The sequence below is a fragment of the Monomorium pharaonis genome, chromosome 5 (genome assembly GCF_013373865.1).
Source record: "Monomorium pharaonis isolate MP-MQ-018 chromosome 5, ASM1337386v2, whole genome shotgun sequence".
NCBI classification, from domain to species: Eukaryota; Metazoa; Arthropoda; class Insecta; order Hymenoptera; family Formicidae; genus Monomorium; species Monomorium pharaonis.
The window spans coordinates 29,191,336-29,210,439 of record NC_050471.1 but is presented as its reverse complement, the minus strand read 5'-3'; the positions used below and the strand labels follow the sequence as shown (position 1 = coordinate 29,210,439).

General features: G+C 41.2%; 1 protein-coding gene across 1 annotated transcript in view; it reads right to left on the bottom strand.

Annotated features, from left to right (window-relative positions):
- LOC105829243 overlaps positions 1 to 19,104 on the bottom strand; it is a 95,796-nt gene that overhangs the window by 44,403 nt on the left and 32,289 nt on the right. Inside the window, 1 exon segment of the mRNA XM_036286697.1 lies at positions 2,182 to 2,274. Coding sequence (XP_036142590.1) covers positions 2,182 to 2,274 — 93 coding nt within the window.

Below are 19,104 nucleotides of genomic sequence, written 5' to 3'. Positions count from 1 at the left end.
TCGCCCGTCCTCCCGTGCTTTCGTATCGGTTCATTACGTGAATAACGCGAGGTTATTGTGTTTTAATCCGGTCGTGTTGCAGATACGACTAAAACAAAAGGCGATGTTGATCCGCTTCGGCAAATGCGTGAAAATAAAATCTTCGGAGTAAACGCGTGACGATTTACATTCGCGTTATTATTGTAATATCCGCGCGATTATTATTACAAATGTAATCACGAATTCTCGATCATACGCGCGATTATGACACCGAAGACAACTGAAAATCAACCGTACGTCCGCGAGTTTTTTATTCTTTTCGTTTACACAATGCGAATTGTCATCCGTCCGCGTACGCGGGAGTGAATCGAGCGGCCGTTACATGAAAATTACACTGATTATGCAAATTAATTATTGAAAGTTATACGGAATTTCACGTTAATTATTAACGGATTTATGTAAATGTGATTTTGCGCGCAATGCCCGTTTTCGTTTGAAATAATTATTGATAACTTTATGATATTCATATCCGCGTATTTTTATATCACGTTACGTGTCACGTCATTTCAAATGTACTCCTTGTTCAATTTGTAATAACAACTGCAAATATTGGCACTTTTTTTTTTTTAATAAGTATATTTCGCCTCTGATTATCGCGTTGACAGTTCCTGAAATTGCGCCTCTCGCAAAATACCGAATTTAACTTTAACGCGCGCGAGTCATCGAACGAATGACGGAAGGCTCGAGGAATAACATAATTAATACACAGCGACGGAAACGAAACACTCGAGCAATTACGCCGACAAATTGCAGCAGACTGCGTAAACGCGCGCGCGATAAACAACATCTCTACGTCGCGCGCGTTATTTGTAAAATAAAATAGCTAATTCGGGACGCGCTAATTAATTATGCTCGAAACACAACGGAAGAGAGAGGAGGATGATACTGCGTGCAAAATCGCAAATAACTCGATCGGTGAATTTATTAATTCGATTAATTGAATGTTCCGTTTCCGAGTCGACGATAGTCCCTTTCTCTCTCTCTCTCTCTCTCTCTCTCTCTCTCTCTCTCTCTCTCTCTCACACACGCACTAATGCGTCATTACCGCAGGCACAATTCGCCGTACGTTATCTTGTCGAAAATTATCTTTGCCGAAACGGTGGCTGCGTATTCGCTGGCAACTGCATGCAGTTATCGCGAAGGATAACTACAATCAGTTTCTCTCGTATGCCAAGTCAGGGGATCTGAATCCGATTTGCACAACGTGCGTCAATTAAAGCCAATAGACAAAGCACTCCCATGTCATATAATTATCGTTCTGTCTATTTTGGCGCAAATATTTAATACGAAGGAAAAAAAAAATCCTTCGTAGAAAGGATCATTCGCGACAGGCACGGTGACCAAAAAAATCGGAAAATTCACAAATCAATCCAGAGGATCCAATGGAAAGTCCTGGAGGAAGAAGAATCTACCGTACTAGCTGATCGGATTTCGCTCTTCTCGTCGAACAAATAAAAAGTTTGCAAGGTCGTTGGCACTCGGAAAGGCTTCCTAAGTCTGCACCCTGCTAGTCTGCTTTAAGAAGCTCGCAAGCTCCGCTCGGGTCGCCGACCTGAGCTTAATACGTACACTTATCACGCTGCAATGATCTTGTTAGCAACTTTCGTTCATCGGTGTCTGGAAAGGCAGGCGGGAGGGAGAAGCTCCCGAGCTTAGAGACGGTTAAACGCGCTTTATTGGCTTTGGAGGCCTCGGAAAAGCTCAACCTCGTTCCGTAGCAATGCAAACTTCGGCTCGTGAGAACTGCTTTATTTGCGCGTGCTTGTTTCGACGAAATGAATTGGAACGCAAATTCGAAAGCTAAACTCGATCGAATTGCGTTCGCGGAATATAATTTGGAAAGTGTATTTTACATTTAGAAGAAAGTATGATTTCTCAAAGAGATATATGTTTTCAGATGTTTTCGCGAAAATTGAAGAAAATGAGCGAATGATTTTTCTCGTCTGATTAAGAATTGCGGGAGGCTTTTCCCTTCAACCTCTCGTGACAAATCGCAAAAGCTCTGTATTGTTATTTCGTTTTGCACATTGCTTCCCTAATCGTTACATTTTTTTTTCTCAGTTCAGCGGAATAAATCGAAATGAGTTTTGTCTACGAGTTGTTCTGCGACTAAAATTGGTCAATTTGAAGTTTCTCACTTACCCACATCCTTCGAACCGCCCCATGTTCCCAGCTGAGCTTGACGGGCTAATCGGGACAAAGCGTCGACGTAAACTCGCGACGCCGCCGCAGCACCTGAAAATGTAGTTATTGTTAATTATGATTCTACTACAGAACTGACATTGATGTGGATTAAATCATTAATTTATATTACAGCGTCTGGTCATAAAATTACATCGGTTGCAATTAATTTTTACCAACGTAAAAACCAACAGAATTCTTTTAAGTGTGTATGCACTTTTCAAATAAAAACTATGTTGCACCAAAATCCGGAAGTGGTAATATCTTTAATTTAAAACGCGGTAAAGTCCAAGTGACAGAGAGAAATATTTTTCAAAAATATGAATTGCGCAAGAGATAGTATCTTTGTGTTCTTATTCAAAGGTTTCCCCGTTCCAACTCAAGTAATACGTATTTAATTTTAAAAAAATTAAACTCGAATATATTATAACATTTCTTTAGATAGGTATTTTAAATCGACGAGGTAAAATCGATGCAGGGAAACTGATGTTTACAGGGGACACGAGCGAAAAGTGGACTGAAAAACACGTTCACGCGTTTCTTGCCCTGTATTCGATACGAGAAACACGAGTAAGATTCACTCACGAACCGAGCGATCGCGCCAATATAATAAAAAGGCCGAACGAGCTACTCGCGGTTATCAATGAAAAACGATTCCCCTTTAGGCCGGCACTCGTTAGAGGTTATGGGGCAGAAAAATTGGGACGACGGGAAAGAAGCGGAGAAAGACGAGCGGTGGCAGATAAAGAGAGAGAGAGAGAGAGAGAGAGAGAGAGAGAGAGAGAAAGAGAGGAAGAACGGGAGACGAGTGAGAGGAGGAGAGCGGTATATCGGTGGAAATTGTGTGTTCCACCCCCGCGGGCAAATCCCTCATAAATAGCGGAGCTTGTACGCTACCTAACGGACTTGAAGGACGAAAAAGTGAGAGAGGGAGGAAGAGGGGCGAATGACGGAGAAGAGGAAGGGGTGGCTCTGGTCGGACAAGGAACTGTACGTGCTGTATCTCTGGAGAAACGGACTCGCAGAGGGGCTGTAGGGTCGTTTTATGGGCCGCGCCATCCCGCCGTGATAATCCCCCTTCGTCCCTAACCTTCTTCTCCTCCCTCTCTCGAGGAGAAATCGAGCCGGGCTCGAAATGCGTTTGTTGTTTCATTAAAAGGCTGGCAAGAATTCCCGGGGCACTAGCGAGGGAAGCGAGGGGCCACGAAATTAATACGAACGTCTGCAAAAGTATATTTAAATTGTTTCAAGCGTAATTTCTTTAACCGCATTGAGATTTACGTTCCCCCTAAGAATTTTGCGAATACTCCAGTTTTACTTCCGACGCATTTTACTTCTCACATTTTCTTAAAGCTCTTATCTATGATAATCCTCAAAAATTCAAAATACGAACGAAGCAAGTTTGTTGCAAAAAAAAGAGATTATAATATCGCAATTAAAAAATTTTTACTATACAACACCAGCTAAAAATTATCAAAATTAAAAAACTACAGGCTTCTTAACCGAATTTTGGCCCCGAAATCAGCTGCAAACAACAAAACAACACAAAATTTAACTTGTAATATAAATCACTACATTTTACTTTAAATAACTTTTGAACAAATAAGTAAAGCCAACTGGACTTTTACATAAATATTTAATAAAATTTTATTAGCATATGTAAAAAGTTTTATTCAATTCGTGAAGCTATTTCGTCATCAAATAAGCGCAAATATTATACATAAGACAATATTTATGTATAATACATAAATATTATACATAAGACAATATTTATGTATAATACATAAATATTATACATAAGAACAAACAAAAAATTAAATAACTTTTAAAGGATTACATAGAAATTAAACCGATAAGAGAATCGCGCAGAAATTTCCAATCCAATAATAAAACAAACTGCAAAATATTATTTATATTTTAAACAATGCTTTGGGACACGCTTATTCTTAATTTTTAAAAAAGAAAACACGCTACTGTTACTCTTAATTAAATAAGTTTCCCAAAGCGGAAAATTCCAGAGTCTGTTTTATATGTAGCTAAAACGTTAAGTTTCCTCTCAGCGGTAAATCGCAAATACAAGAGATGGGCACGGGGGATGAGGGTACAGAGAGTGAATTTATGCTTCATTCGTACATGTTAGGTATACACGAGGAAGAAACGAGTGGAGCGTAAATTATGGCACTCTTGAAGCTCGTTCTACTTCCTCCTCTCCTTCACTCCCTTGTCGGCTTCCTCCCTCCCCCCCCCCCCCTCACCGTCGTCCACCGACCTCGAGCGCTCGTTTCTGGAGGGCGGCTTTTATTTATTGTTTCATGTTACTGAACACGCCATTCTTTGACACCAGAAATTTTATTTAAAAATTGTATTACACACGACACTCTCTTTTTTCCCGCCGTTACGATTTTCTAATTAAGATTTTCAAGCTATTTCCTTTATAATTTGGAACTTCTGTAGCATCCTTCTGCCGAATTTCGCGTATACGCGAAACCAAAGGAAATTCAAGAGCGTGCTACTTTGTTAATTCGAAATTTAAATTCCCTTGGATATTACTCAAACATTTTCAAGTCGCGAACAATTAAAATAAGTGATTCATGTTTTAAACTTCACGTACGAATATATAAAAACAGCATCGTTCACTTTATTATTCATAATTATGTGCCCCGGATTTATCACTCACATACACATTATCACGTTGCATTTTGTCATAATTTTTCCGTGTAAAAAAATACCCAAAACAAAATAATAATAACAGAATGTGTGTTCGGTTCACGGTTTCGCCTGGCGCTTCATATCCGAGTTTTACGATACAGAATTTTGCGACGACATCGAAACTCGCACGTCGACAGCTGTCGCCGCCATTTTTCGCGTATGTTTCGTTGCAACCTCCAGCGAGACGTATACGTGAACCAAAAAAAGAAGAGCGAAAAAGAAAAAATACGATTTTCCCTTGTAACTGTTCCGCCTTTACCTTTCTTTTTTTTTTTTTTTTTTTTTTATTGCGGGACAAAGCCTGCGAGGAAATTTAACGGCGCGGGAGATTTAACTGCAGTTTTCCACGTTGTGTCAATTTCAATTATCGTTTAATCGTGTTCATTATATCATTTCTCTTTAATACTCCGCAAATAAACTCTCGCGTAAATTGGAAAAATATTTTCTGCAAAATTTCCATGACATCTTTTTATTTGCTTATAGCATCAAACTTTACAATTCAGACTAAAACTCAGTTCTACATTTGTTTCACTTTATTTTGTTTATACTTTTTAAATACACTTTAATTTGAACATACAAAGAAGTGTACACGCATAAAAATAATGCATATTAAAGTTGTAAATCTCCACAAATGTTGAATAAATGTTTAATAAACGTTTATCCCGTAGTTATTTTAAAGCTTTTGTACTTTTATAATTGGTAAAATTATTCAATAATATTTTACATCTCCATTTTAAAATATTATATTTCCGTACACGCGCGTACACACACAATTATTCTTTCTGTTTCGTGGGAAATCCCGCGTCGGGAAATCCCCCCCCCCCCCCCGTCCAAAATATTCCGGGTTTCAAGTACCCCAAGTAGCAGTGTATTATTAAAACGCCAAATATCGGACATCGCGAAACACGCGGTATAATCGTAAGCAAAAATATCCAGCGTTTCGCACTCCCCCCTCTCCCTCCAGCTCTCCCACCCCCTCCCTCGTCGCTCGGGAATGCGTAAACCGTTTGGAACATAGCCGGGGATGATGGTGGTGGTGGTGGTGGTGGTGGATGGGGTCGATGATAGAAACGCTGACTCGCCCATCCCCTTGTTTGCGGCTGTTCCGACGACAACCCCCCGAGCGACTCCGGGGGATTGGAAGCAGGCCGAGTTCGTCATCGGCGACGCACCCCATTGTCCGCCACGGTCATCCCTCGTCTTCCACCCAGCTGTCGGCAAACTTCGGACTGCCCTGTGTCAACCCTTCACCGCAACGTTCCTCATCCAGCCCGTCTCGGAGACATCTCGATATCGATATACATGTATATCGGGTTATATCGGCTCCCTCGATGGGGAAACCCGCGTCCCCCCGCACCCCCGGCTATCCCGCCCGGACGGGAATTCAAGACGCAGTGCTATACTGTTCGTATCTTCAGATATGAACAGTATTGGATATTCAGAGTCTTGGACGTTCGCCGATTTCCAGAGAAATCGTGAATTTCAGAATAGTCCCGCGGCTTCAAATACCCCGGAATTCAACTCGTATCAGCAAATCGTATATGAATTGGAATTTCGATACTGTGACGCCTCGAACAATTGAATTTCTCAAAATACAAATTACAAAACGATCGATCCCTTCTTCTTAACGAGATACGCTCGAAAATAATCAAAATAATTTAAAAATTCTGTAGAATATTATTATTCTAAACAAAATTGATATTACATGGAAAATTTTCAAGTCGTTAGGTCAAATTATTAATGATTATTCCGAAACATTTGTTTAATTTAATGTTTGCTGTTTAATTCAAATGTATACTAAAATTTCAACAATCGTTACGTTCCCGAAAACACAAGTCACCTTTGCCGAGATCTGCATTGACCGTGCTCCCTTAGAGGCTTAAATTTATTTTCATCAAAGTCAAATTCATTATTACCTCAGACACGTAAGCAAAGTCGAATTGAATCGTCGCTGCGCCCGAATTTTCGAAGTTGCGCAATGAAATTGTAATTATTTTCCGAAGATCCTACGAGGCGAGCGGAAGCCACTCCGAAATCCTTAACGTGTAATTAAGGAGCTTGCTTTGAAGGACGGCTTCTTAGCTCGGCGCGTCGTTTATCAGCGGCTGCGAGGTTGCGAGAGCTTGCTTAGAAGGTACAGAGATAATAAATGAACGGCGAGAGTTTCTAAGCGGCTTAATTGCTTATAAGGGTGTTTACTAGGGCCGCCCTCAGACCGCCTTCGCTAAACGCAACAGGCGCGAGTGAGCACCATCAAGATTTCGCGCGGTATTAATGTAGATTAATGGAAAACCCCCGTTGCCGTTTTGGCTGCAACTTTTCCTATTTCTTCGCCGACAGTTCTCACGAGCTATCGGCGGTTATTAATGGACCCGCGTCCCGACTTTCGCGTCCGGTCGTTTCTTTCTCACCGGGATCCCCGCTTAAATGGAACTTTTTACTCATTATAAACTTGGGAGAACTTTGACTTGCCTTGCTTCATGCTCTCTATTTTTATCTTTTTTTTTTTTTATGCGGGTCAAATGTAATTTTTAAGATGCTGTAGGATTTAAACTCGCAAATCTCATCATTGATGTCTGAAAAATTTCAGTCCCCGGCAAAGAGCTTGCACGCGAAATGAGAAAATTGAAAGGAAGATAAGAAATTTTAATCACCGTCTTACTTAAAGTTTTAAAAATTAAAGAAAACGTGTTCTTGTCCACATTACTGAGTTCTACGTTTCTCAGAAATAAAAAAAAAAAGATACAAACTAACCACCTTTGAAAAGTTAAGTAGAACAAAATAATCTTGTCTCGCATTATTAAAAATCTCTTAAATAATATAAATAATATATAAAAACGTAAATGAAATACGCAATAAAAAATAAAATGTAAAATAATGTAGATATCGTGGCGATGAATAAATACATGAATACACGATCTTGTCGCAATCATCCACTTCTCTCGGTCTCTTGTTATTTCTAAATTCGCCATTCGCACCCTCTCAAGGCAGACGAGAGTCCTTAGGAAACGGCGTAAATGTCCTTTTACCCTCGCCGCCCTCGCGGCGGTGTCCCGAGGGGTGGTTTTAATATGAGCCTCGCGATGCTTAACGACGCCGATGCCGACGTCGATGTCGCCACGGCCGGATGCCGCCACGTCGGAAAATGCAACGGAATGACGCAGAGGAGAAGTCCACGGCGACCCCTTGAATTCCAACCCCTCCCCGCACCCCGGATCTCGACCGATCCGATCAAGCGCGTTCTAACCATCACACTTAATAATAATGCCCAACTCATCGTGATTTTAATATGGTAAGTTGTACTAAAAAACAAGTGCATCCACTATATAGTTATTACTAATATTATAGTGATAATTATTAGAAAAATAATATTCCAGACTATAATTATTTGTTATGCAATTATAGTCGCAAATGTCACACATTTTCTTGTCACTCAGTATACACTGAGAAAAAAGTGTCTAGTATTTTGAACTATAATTGCATAGTAAAATAATTATAGTTGCAAATATTATTTTTATAGTTATTATTGCTATAATGTTAGTGTAAATAACCATATACGTATAGTTGTGCCAAACAGGGTAAAAATTTTACTATTAACTAAAAAGTTTCCTATAAATTATAATAATTTCTACCATACATATTCTACTATACATAAATCACAATTATGGCACGTTTAACCATACATATGGTTGTATGAACGAATGTTATAGCTATTGTAACAATAATATAGAGTTAAGTTAACTATAATTTATATTGTTAATTTAACTATAAAAATACTGTTACGGCCAAAAATAACTACAAATTATAGTTAATGCAACTATTTTTTTCTCTCAGTGTAATGAATAATAAATGCAAGTATAAGCAGATTACTTTCATTTGGACCTACATATGCACTTTAAGGGTCAATTTTAACGGACGCAAAAAAAAACTTCAAAATCCTACACTTGTTCTTACGTCAATGACAAATATATAATTCTTAATTTTTTACGTAATATTTGATTTACGTATGTATTCATCGTGGTTCGTTACACACAGAGGCATCGCAATTTTGGTTTACATAAAGGGGAGAAAAAATGTAGTATCGATAAGGTGACAACCAATAGATTTAAATTAAATTGGTCCAAAGCGCCCGGCGTTTTAACACCCCGGCATTTTAGGAACCGAAAGCACGAGATAAAAACGTATTCGCGTAATTATATGGGCGCAGCAAACGGGCACGAAAGGGGACACCTGAAAGGGGAGAAATTAATTTTTTTTAAGAGAGGGGGGAGGAAGAGGAGAGACTGGCAAAAAAAGAGGAGTAAAACGACGAGCTGGCTGGCGACGCCGCCATTTTGCATTCCGGAAGTGAATACCGCGGGCGGCGGGCGATAATCGTGAATTAAGAGGCGCCGGCTAATCGACACACCACCTCCCTTTCAATTTCCACCCCTGGCTTGTAAAACAGCGCTCTCGCCCCGTGTCGCGTGGGAAAGGAGGAACGAGCGCGAAAGAGAGAGAGAGAGAGAGAGAGAGAGAGAGAAAGAAAGAGAGGGCGAGGGGCGCGATTGTCTCCGGTGATTACGGTTTCCCGGAGTTGTTTGCATTTAGGAAGCCATCAACGCTTAATCGCATTCCTTCCCGTCTCGGGAAATTGCAGTTTTCGGCGACGAAAACGGAGAAGGGAAAGGAGGAGCGGGGGCGAGAGAAGGGGAGGGGGAGAAGGCGGAAAGATTGGCAGAGCGATTACAACGCAACGCTCTTTTATATCGGCCGACCCCCGCGGCGTCGCGACGCAGAATTCTGTCGGCGCGATTGCGCGGAAAAACGCGCGGCGGGCGCAAAGCTTGTTAAACATTTTCGCGCCGTGCGAGCGGACGTGAGTGTCGGACAAATGGCAACGATTGGACCTGCGAGGGAATTTGATCTTGTCTCTCTCGCGTTCCGCCTTTTTTTTTTTTTAATAAAAATTCACGGCGATAAATTGCAGTGACGGTGTCGCGCGTCGAGTAATTGCGAGCAAAAATAGTAGCAAAATAAATTCAAATGCTGTGACACACGGGAATGTGAATCCTTTTAAACGGAGCACCCAGTATACCAAGAGAACCAACGTACCGCGCGTACGGTTAGAAGCTCTCATGAGCGGACTACTTGGCGTGGAAATAAACCGCGGGGGTGAGAAAAAGGCAGGACGGTCCTTCGAGAGGGAATAATGAAATTAGAAGCGTCTGCCACCCCGACCGCAACGAGAGACGGCGAGGGGCGGCGAGGGGGAGGAAGGGGAAAGTGACGGTAGTGAGCAGGAAGGGCAAGGGGGGGGAGGGAAGCTCTGAAGGGAGGTTGCCCGGAAGCGTCGTCGGGGCTGAGCAAAAATAATTGAATCGCACAGCGCGCGGGGGCTGCACTGTCCAGAATAAAGTTTACGTTTCAACCCACCCCCTCCCGTCTCTCCCTCCGCCTCGCTTTAACAGGGCCCCGCTCTCGCAGCCTCATTCCTCCTTCTGCTGTGTACTTCAACCACCTTTAGCTTTCCTCCGCTTTCTCCCTTGCGGGAACGTGCAACCCCTCGACTGCCACCCTGTTGTCTCATATTTCCATCTTCCTTCTGGAATTTCCAAGGGGGGTGACCCGTCCGTCGCCATTCACCTCCCTCCCTCCCTCCCTTCTTCCGCACCAGGTCGCTCGCGCGATTCCCACGAGGTTGCAGAGGAATAATAAAGGAACGGAATGACTTTGAGATGGATGAGGGGCCACTCCTTTGCATTCTTGCTCGCTTACTGTTTGTTTTCGCGGTTTCCAACGACGGTGTCGGCTGTTTCCTCCGAAACATCGCACACTGCGAAATTTGGACGAGCCGAGTGTCACGTCTCAAAGCAAAAATATTAAACTTTTGCTTTACTGTTGCGTTTGAGTGCGAAATTAAAAACTTGGGAATTATGAAATTATTACATTAACATAAAATCGTATTTTGCAGCACTTATTTGCAAGTTTGAGAAAGCAGTATAAATTAAATCAATTTTTTTACATATGTTAATAAAACTGTAATAAATATTCCTGCAAAAATTTATTTAGATCTTATTCGTTTAATAATTATTTATCTGAAACTGCAGCAAAAAAAATAGTTATTGCCAAATTATTCGCTGTTTTCTTCTTCGTAGGTTTCTCTGGTTTCAGAGTTAATATTGTAGTGTTCGCGATTTTTTGTCATCGATTAGGGAAAAAAAGACGGATCTAAGAAGCCTGCAGCTTCTTTTTAATTTCGCTAACTTTTTTAGCCAACTTTTACTGTATAGTCGAAACATCCTCAAGCAACATTTCTAATAAACTGAAAGAAACATTCAACTCCAAATTTATTCAGTCGAGACAAATCACTCTATACACATTTTTAAAAAATCCTTCTGTAAATAATGTAGATTTCAAGAACTGAAAATATTAAAAACTTGACGGATAAAACAGAAGAGGAGAAAAAATAATAACGTAAAATAATTTCGCGCATTACTCTTAAAAACTGGAAGATAATTACGTTCCTCCGTCCTTCTTTTTCACACACCCGTGTTATTCATACGTCGGGCATAGAAAGTTCTGTAGTTATTATGTAGTTGTTTTTGCGGGAGAGAGATATCAGTTCCCGATGTAAATAACTCCGCGGCGCTTCGTCGCCCCGCGAATGGGAGATCCCGGACGGAGAGGGGGGGGAGCACAAATGAGGAAAGAATTGGGGGATGATTTATGGGGTGCATGCAGATGCCGGCGTAACAATATTATTGTAAACTTTGCGATTGCGGCATTGTTGAAGTGCCAGGAGGTGGGCACTCCATCGCGAGCAAACGCGCGAATAATGGAACGGGGAGGAGGGGGGGGGGAGGTGTGCCGCGCGTTTATTTGCACCCGTCTTCGCCGGCAGGGGAATCGTATATTCTCGCGAGCAGACACCCCGATACACGGAGGGTCGTACGATCGGCGGCGCGATTCCGAAAACGAGAAAAGAATGAGCAACGGTCTCGGCCACGTGCATTTCGTTCGCGACGTACGAGAAAGATCCCGTGTTCTCGTTTACAGCGCGAGATAATCGCAATGTAATTATGACAAAAACGAAAACAGTTAAAATTTTTTCACGTTTGTTAAATAATAAAATAATTATCGTTCATGGGATAGATAAATAATCCGATTTTTAAAATGTCCAAACAAAATGTACACACTAAGAGAAAAAAAGATTTGCAGTAACCATTAGTATCGTTAACATTTATAGTCATTTTTAGACTCAATCATATTTTTATAGTTATTTAATAATATAAATTATAGTTTGTTTAAACTATATGAAAATTCTCATAATTATAATATTAATTTATGTGACTTATGACATGGTTGCCATAACCAAAATGGAAATTTTAATATAATAAGTTGTACTGTAAAACATTCACTAACATGTGATTATTATTACTAATATTATATTAGTAATAATAACCGTCGCGCCGACTATTATTATAATAATAATTATTATTATAAAAGTAATATTTCTGACTATAATTATTTTACTATGCAATTATAGTCGCCAATATAACACATCTTTCTTTTTAAGTGCAGCTAATGTAAATAAAAAAACTTTTTCTCTTAACGCTTGCATATTTCTGCGGTTTATAAAACGAAAAAGGGGAAATCCTAGGTGGTGAAAAGAATGACGGCCACCTTCCTCGAAGTGGAAGGTCGCCGAAGGAAGCGGAGAAAGATCGAAAGAACGCGAGATATCGCGAAGGATAATATTTAAGGATTATTCCGCCTCGAACGCCAGCTATTCCGATCCATTAATATCGCTCAGCCGGCAAATTGGATTAAAGGGAATCCATTTAAAGGGATATTAGAGGAGACCGTATCGCGGGGGGCCTCGGAGTCCTCCGTGATTTCTTTTTCACTTCGAGTACGAAGAGTACCCGCTGAGATAAATCGAGTCCCACGAACAGATGACATTCATGATTGAATGCTAATGACTCCTCCATTCAACTCCGCTTGTCCGCCGCTTGTTCAACGTCCGCGATCCTGTTTTCACTGTATTTATTACTGTAATCCGCGAACATTGTGCGTCATTGTAATTTTATATCGAGATCAATCCTCCCTTCTCTTCCTCCGGCAGAGAGTGTCACGATGTGCCGTCTCATCTCTCACGTCGCAAAAACTATCGAACGCCGATCGCAATTGGTACAAATTAATGTAAAGTTATTACAGACTTTCTCCGGACTCGCGTGAAGTTTCTTGCCGATAAGTGGAATAATCGTGCGCGTGTGCCATCGTAACCGGAAGATATTTCGTTCGTCCAAGCCGATATCTCTTGTAATCAATAGCGGGAGGGGAAAGTTTCTCACCTGAGCGCGACGATGGGCAACGTGTGTCCATTCGCTATTAATTTCCGGAGAAAGAAATAACAACTTTGGGCGAGGAAGCATAGAAACTCATATCGCATCTCTCTCTCTCTCTCTCTCTATATATATATATATATATATATATATATATATATATCGGTTGATATTAATAACCGTCGCGCCGATAATAACCATCGCGAAAATTAAATCGAATTCCAAACATGCTCGCTCACGATGGAAGCCGAGAGAGAGAGAGAAAGCGAGGGGTGAAGGGAGGCTGAAACGGGACAGGGATCGAACTTCCTGTTCCAGAGACGACACGTCCTAGGTCGGGGTTAATTAGCGGCGCGGCACGCCGCGATTAGCCGGGGCCCGTTATAGCGATCGATCCCATATAGCCGCGTGACGGTTCCATTAGCACACCCGGTATGCAGGTCCGGTCGGACGCGGATACGTAAGGTATTCGCCATTAAGGGGAAATACGAGCGGATTCCGGGTGATACTGTACAGCGGAAACTCCATTTACCGCTTCTTGCACCACATGCGCGCGCGCGCGCGCGTGCATTATCGCGATCATCATCATCGCAATATCATGAATTCAGCGGGCGAAACTCCATACAATTCAAACGCGAGCCGTTTAGATCGGAATGAGCAAAAATTTCGAATCAGTAACTTCACGCATGCCGCGCCAAGAGAAATGTATCTTTGGTATTTGTGACTGTAATTGGATGTTGAATAAATATGATTAGAAGATACTTTCAATTTTACATTAGCAATGATAATATACAGTGTATTGCTGTATTATGACAAAAATGATCGCAATTATTATTGAAATATAAAAAATCTATAATTGAAATTCTTTCCAAATAAATTAAGAAAGTTAACTTTTTAGGAGATAAAAATCTCTTCTCATCAAACTACTCCTTCTATATAAATGTGATACCTTTTCTGTGACATTTAAGAACAAAGTTGCAGGATTTAATTAATATATATTGAGACTCGTTTAATAGAAAAAAAAAAATAAAAACATCCAGACTTGTTTGATTCTTGTTAGAATTTTTTTATGTTTAACTACTTCTGTAATATATATTCATATTTTATATTTATATATTTATCTTTCTTTGGCGAAACAAAATTATTCACGACGTAATGGTACTACAATAGAGAATAAATCGATGCCATAACTTAAATTTTGAAAAAGATAAATACTGTATTTTTATAACAAAGAAACTCTTCAATATATAATAATTTTCGGTATCAACTACATTTCAATTACTGTAATTACACCATTTTTTTGCCAATGTAAAACATTATAATAACATCATAATTGCATATTGTTACTAACGTAATAAATCATAATAATAATAATTATAAAAATGGAGCTTCCTCATAATTATTTTAACATTTAATTACAACCATAAATATTTAAGTGATATTCTTTCCTCTCAGTACAGAAAAATTCTGCAAATTTTTCAATTTAAAAACTGCCACTGTATAATTAGATAACCTCGTTAATACTTTTCTATTTTGTATAAAACTCGTAATAAAAGTAATTTTTTAGAGAGGAAAAATTTTTTCCAAAAATGTTTCCTTTTCAAAGACTCGATTTATTAAATGTTCTTCTATAGATCATTAACTGCAAGAACTCGTATTCGGTAAGCCAACGTTGCAGCCTTTACATACATGTATGCATTATATAGTTTTGTACGCAGAGTTTCCTTGTGTCGGAACAGCACGTCATCCGACTCACGAGATTCACGACAATGGCGAGCAATGATTGCGCGCGTATTCCTTTCTAAGATGTGCTATTTACCGAGATCAATGTTTTTCTTAACAGAGGAACAGCATGACAGGATTCTTCTCTAACGAGCCACTTGCTCTAAACTTTCCCGTCACGCTATCTGTTAAAGTTACCCCCCCTTCTTCGTTGCACGAAGATAATGACGCAAATTATTTTACATTTCCTGCATCTCGAACACGTGTACTCGCGCTTTATCGATAACGCGGACATGAAACGTCGATTTATATTTCCCGTTTTTCCTCCCATCATCTCCCCCCTCCCCCCGCGACTCAACAAAATAGGTCGCGCGCGTTTGAGGACTCGCGAACCGGAGGCGACCGATGAGGGGGGGAGGGGGAGTTCCCGTTGATTATGTTATCTGTGGCTACATTATCACGCGATAGCGCGCACGCTTATCAATCCCAATAAAAAGCGTATAGGGCGCGTCTCACCGCGATAAGGCGGCCGTCATTTTTTCACGGGGTTTTTTCTCTCTCGCGTCCCCGCGAAAAATCTCCCACGTCAGTCTGTCGCGCGCGCAAACGAGAGAGAGGGTTCCGCTCTATCTCACGCGCATAATTCAGCTCAACCTACTCCCTCCCCCCCGCGCGCCCCTCAACCGCTCTCGTTCCCGCATTTATTACGAGTTTTATTTATGCGCATTACGCGGCCGACGCGACATAAAGCGGCGCGACGCCGCCGCGGCGCGCGCGCGCGCCACGCCAAACGTTTTTTATGCAAAGCGGAGTCATTTCCGCGCGGCGCGTCGCACGACTCTCTCGATCGCGTAATATTCGCGAAAATAACTTCCGCCGCTCTATTTTTTTTCCCCTACCTTCCCTGAGATTCTCACCGCGGTGCAAATTACAGTCGCGGGGAACGCGAGCGGAATATATTAACCGTCGCACTTTTTATGCAACGTCCGGCATAGTTAAATACACGACGTTAAAGTGTGCACGTCCTAAAAAATATCTCGTCCCGTTAATTGGAATACCTCTGGCTAGAATTTAAGGGAAAAAAATAGTTCCAAACGGAGTCGGCTGTATCGATGAAAAGTAGGAAAATTCATACATTGTTTAACAATCGTACACGGTTGAGAGACTCGTGTTCAATTTAACACAAAATTTGAGAAAGTAGCTCGAACATTATGTACAAGAATAATTTAAAAAAATGTAACACATAGAATTTGAAAATAAACTGTGGAAGCACATTTCTTCAGTAAAATTAGCATTTATAATGCGTTAACAGACGTACATTTTATTCAATTAATTCTGAATTAACACTACATCATTTTTATATCATTTGTTCATTTATCAATAAATTGTATTATTGCGACGCTAAGAAATTTTGAATTTCAATTTAACACAAAAATTTTAATAAGGACCGATCTTAACCTAAATATAACGTGTTTTTTTACTGTAAATATAATTAGAAGTAAATTTGTGATAGCATAAAGAAATTAGACAATTTTAATGTCGCAAAAAATTGTCCTGCTGTAAAACTAAATATTGTACTTGCATTAAAAACTTTATTAGTTAATATTTCTCGTATCGGCAATTGAGATAATTATAACATTAATATACTTCATATCGCAGCAGAATGTATTATTAGCATAAATGTCTGTTTCTCGAACTATTCCGCGTTGACGCTGTTATACGAACAATACGACTCGCTACGGCCAACATTTTCGTGTACACTTGCACCGCCCCTTTCTACCTCTCACCCCCTGACCGCGCAAAGTGTAGAACAAACGACAGGGCTTGACAGTCGCGAGTGCGGCCCGCGTAACTCGATACTCTCGCGATATTTTCGACCCTTCGAGAGGAAATCGATATTAAAGAGCGACCAGCCGGAAGGGGAGTAATGATCGACTGATGGGGAGGGTTAAAGAGGGTAAGAGAGGTGGCGCGAAATTGAAATCGTGGAGTCCCTCGCAGGTCCAAACTACAAGGGGTAAAAAGAGGCGACGGGGCGATCCGGAGAGCGTAACAGGGACAAGGAGGGATGGGGGAGGAAGGGATGGGGTGAAAAACGGGGTGGACATGTGCCGGCGGGAAAATTGAGCGTTTCACCTGCACAGATTCCATAATTAAAATCAGTCGGTACCCTCGCTCGTCATTGTCCGCCCCACGCCGGACGTTCACCCCATTCCCTCCCTCCCCCCCGCACCCTTTTCCGCGCGGCCCTCCTCCATCCCGGATCACTGTCACCCTCCTGTCCACGTTCGACGTCTCCCGCGCATTTTTGCGTTATTTAACGAGAAAACTTTTCAAATCACATTCGCTGACCCCCCCCTTCCCCCCTCCCCCCTCCCCTCGGACACCCGCCGCTCGTCCGTCACCCCGTTTGCAAAAAAATCCGTGGTCTGTAAAGCGCCTAGAGCTTTAACCGTAAGTAATAATTGTCGCGAAAAACCTCGTATTTCATTAGATTACATGTTGTATCATTTATAGATTTTATAAAATCGCTGAACAATTACCAAGGAATAACTGTCCCAGAGAAATGTGGAAATGGTAAGACTTCAAAATAATGACTTGCAAATTAATCGATGCTTTCTAGATATAATTTTCACGTAGCTCTAATAAAAATGTGATTGCTCACTTAAAAATGTATTTAAGTCGTTTTTATTTGCCTATTGACTGATAGTGGGCGATTTCTACACGTATATTATTTTACGTAACGTAAAATGCAAAGAAATTTTCTAATTAACGCCACTCGCGTCGCTCTATGGGATTCCATTCGTTTCTCCCAGCACTTTCCGACGCACGCAAGGAGAAACGATGCTCGAATAGAGACGTCGTTCTCGCGCGTCTCTCGTTCGATCAAATGGAAACGCGGAACTCCTGGTATTTAAGTGGCATCCTTAGGAAACGAATGACGGAAAATCGGAGAAAGGATGCAGGACGAGGAAGAGGAAAGAGAAAGGGGAGAAAGGTAGGAAGGACGAAGTTCCTTGTAGGATTGAGCCCCTCAAAGTGGCTCGACGAGTCGTTATAAATTGTCGCAGAGTCGGCTCCTGATAGGGCGTCCTGTATATGGCACGAGGGGGGGCGGAAAGGGAAAGAGGGTATGAGTTGCGAGGAGGTCTGGGCATAAGTTCGACAATCGGCGAGCTTCCTTCCGGTGGAACAAATTAATTCCGCCAAGGACAAAGACGTCTCGGGATGAATTTGCCGTTTTTAGCTGGCGCACCGCATTTTGATAACGCTGCTGGAGTTTGATTGGCTAATTAAGGAAGCCGAGATTTCGCTCGACAACTTATCCGGACACAAATTATATTTAAAAAAAAATGCGATTTAAATTGAAACGAGAGGGAATTTAATTTACATTTTTACATTTAATTTTTTACATTTATACCTAAATAATTAAAGAATTAAAAAATGTTGCACTTAATAAAATTAAAGTTACAGAAGACAAGATTCTTTAAAAATTATAGTATTAGAAAATCGACATTTTTTTAGAAACAATTAATATTCCCTCGGAATAGAAGACATTCAAAGGACAAATGTAGATTATTCCAAATGGCATTTTTACGATCGGGCGGAAATCGAGAGAAGTTCAGCGACAGGATTAAAAACGTCGCGTCGCGTATTGGGAGGGTAAGTCCGATGCAATTTACCCCCGTGGCAAAGTCAGGGGCCCGACAAGAGGCTCTGGTTTCACCTTAATTTCTATCCTTTCTTCCGCCCTCTCGACTGTCGCCACTCATCTTTCGCCATTCGTAGAGATTTCCCCTTTGTCCCGCCTCTCGCGAGTCGTCAAAAATTAATTCCTAATCGAATTAGCTCTCTTTCCCCGGCGCGGAACTCGTTAAAGGAAGTTGCATCCCCCCCCCCATCCTTTGTACAACCCCCAACTCGACGAGTATACGCTTCTCTTCCTACCCCGTCGCCGTCCAGATTGCGCAGCCCTAATCGCGCCGAGATAAAAAAGTTCCGCCGAACAAATTATCGCGGTTCTGTTTGCTCGAACTTTTCCATAGAGCGTTCCATAAAGTCGCTTTATCGGGGGGAGGGGGGAGGGGACGGAATCGGTACTACAATCTTATCCCCTTGGCCGCGA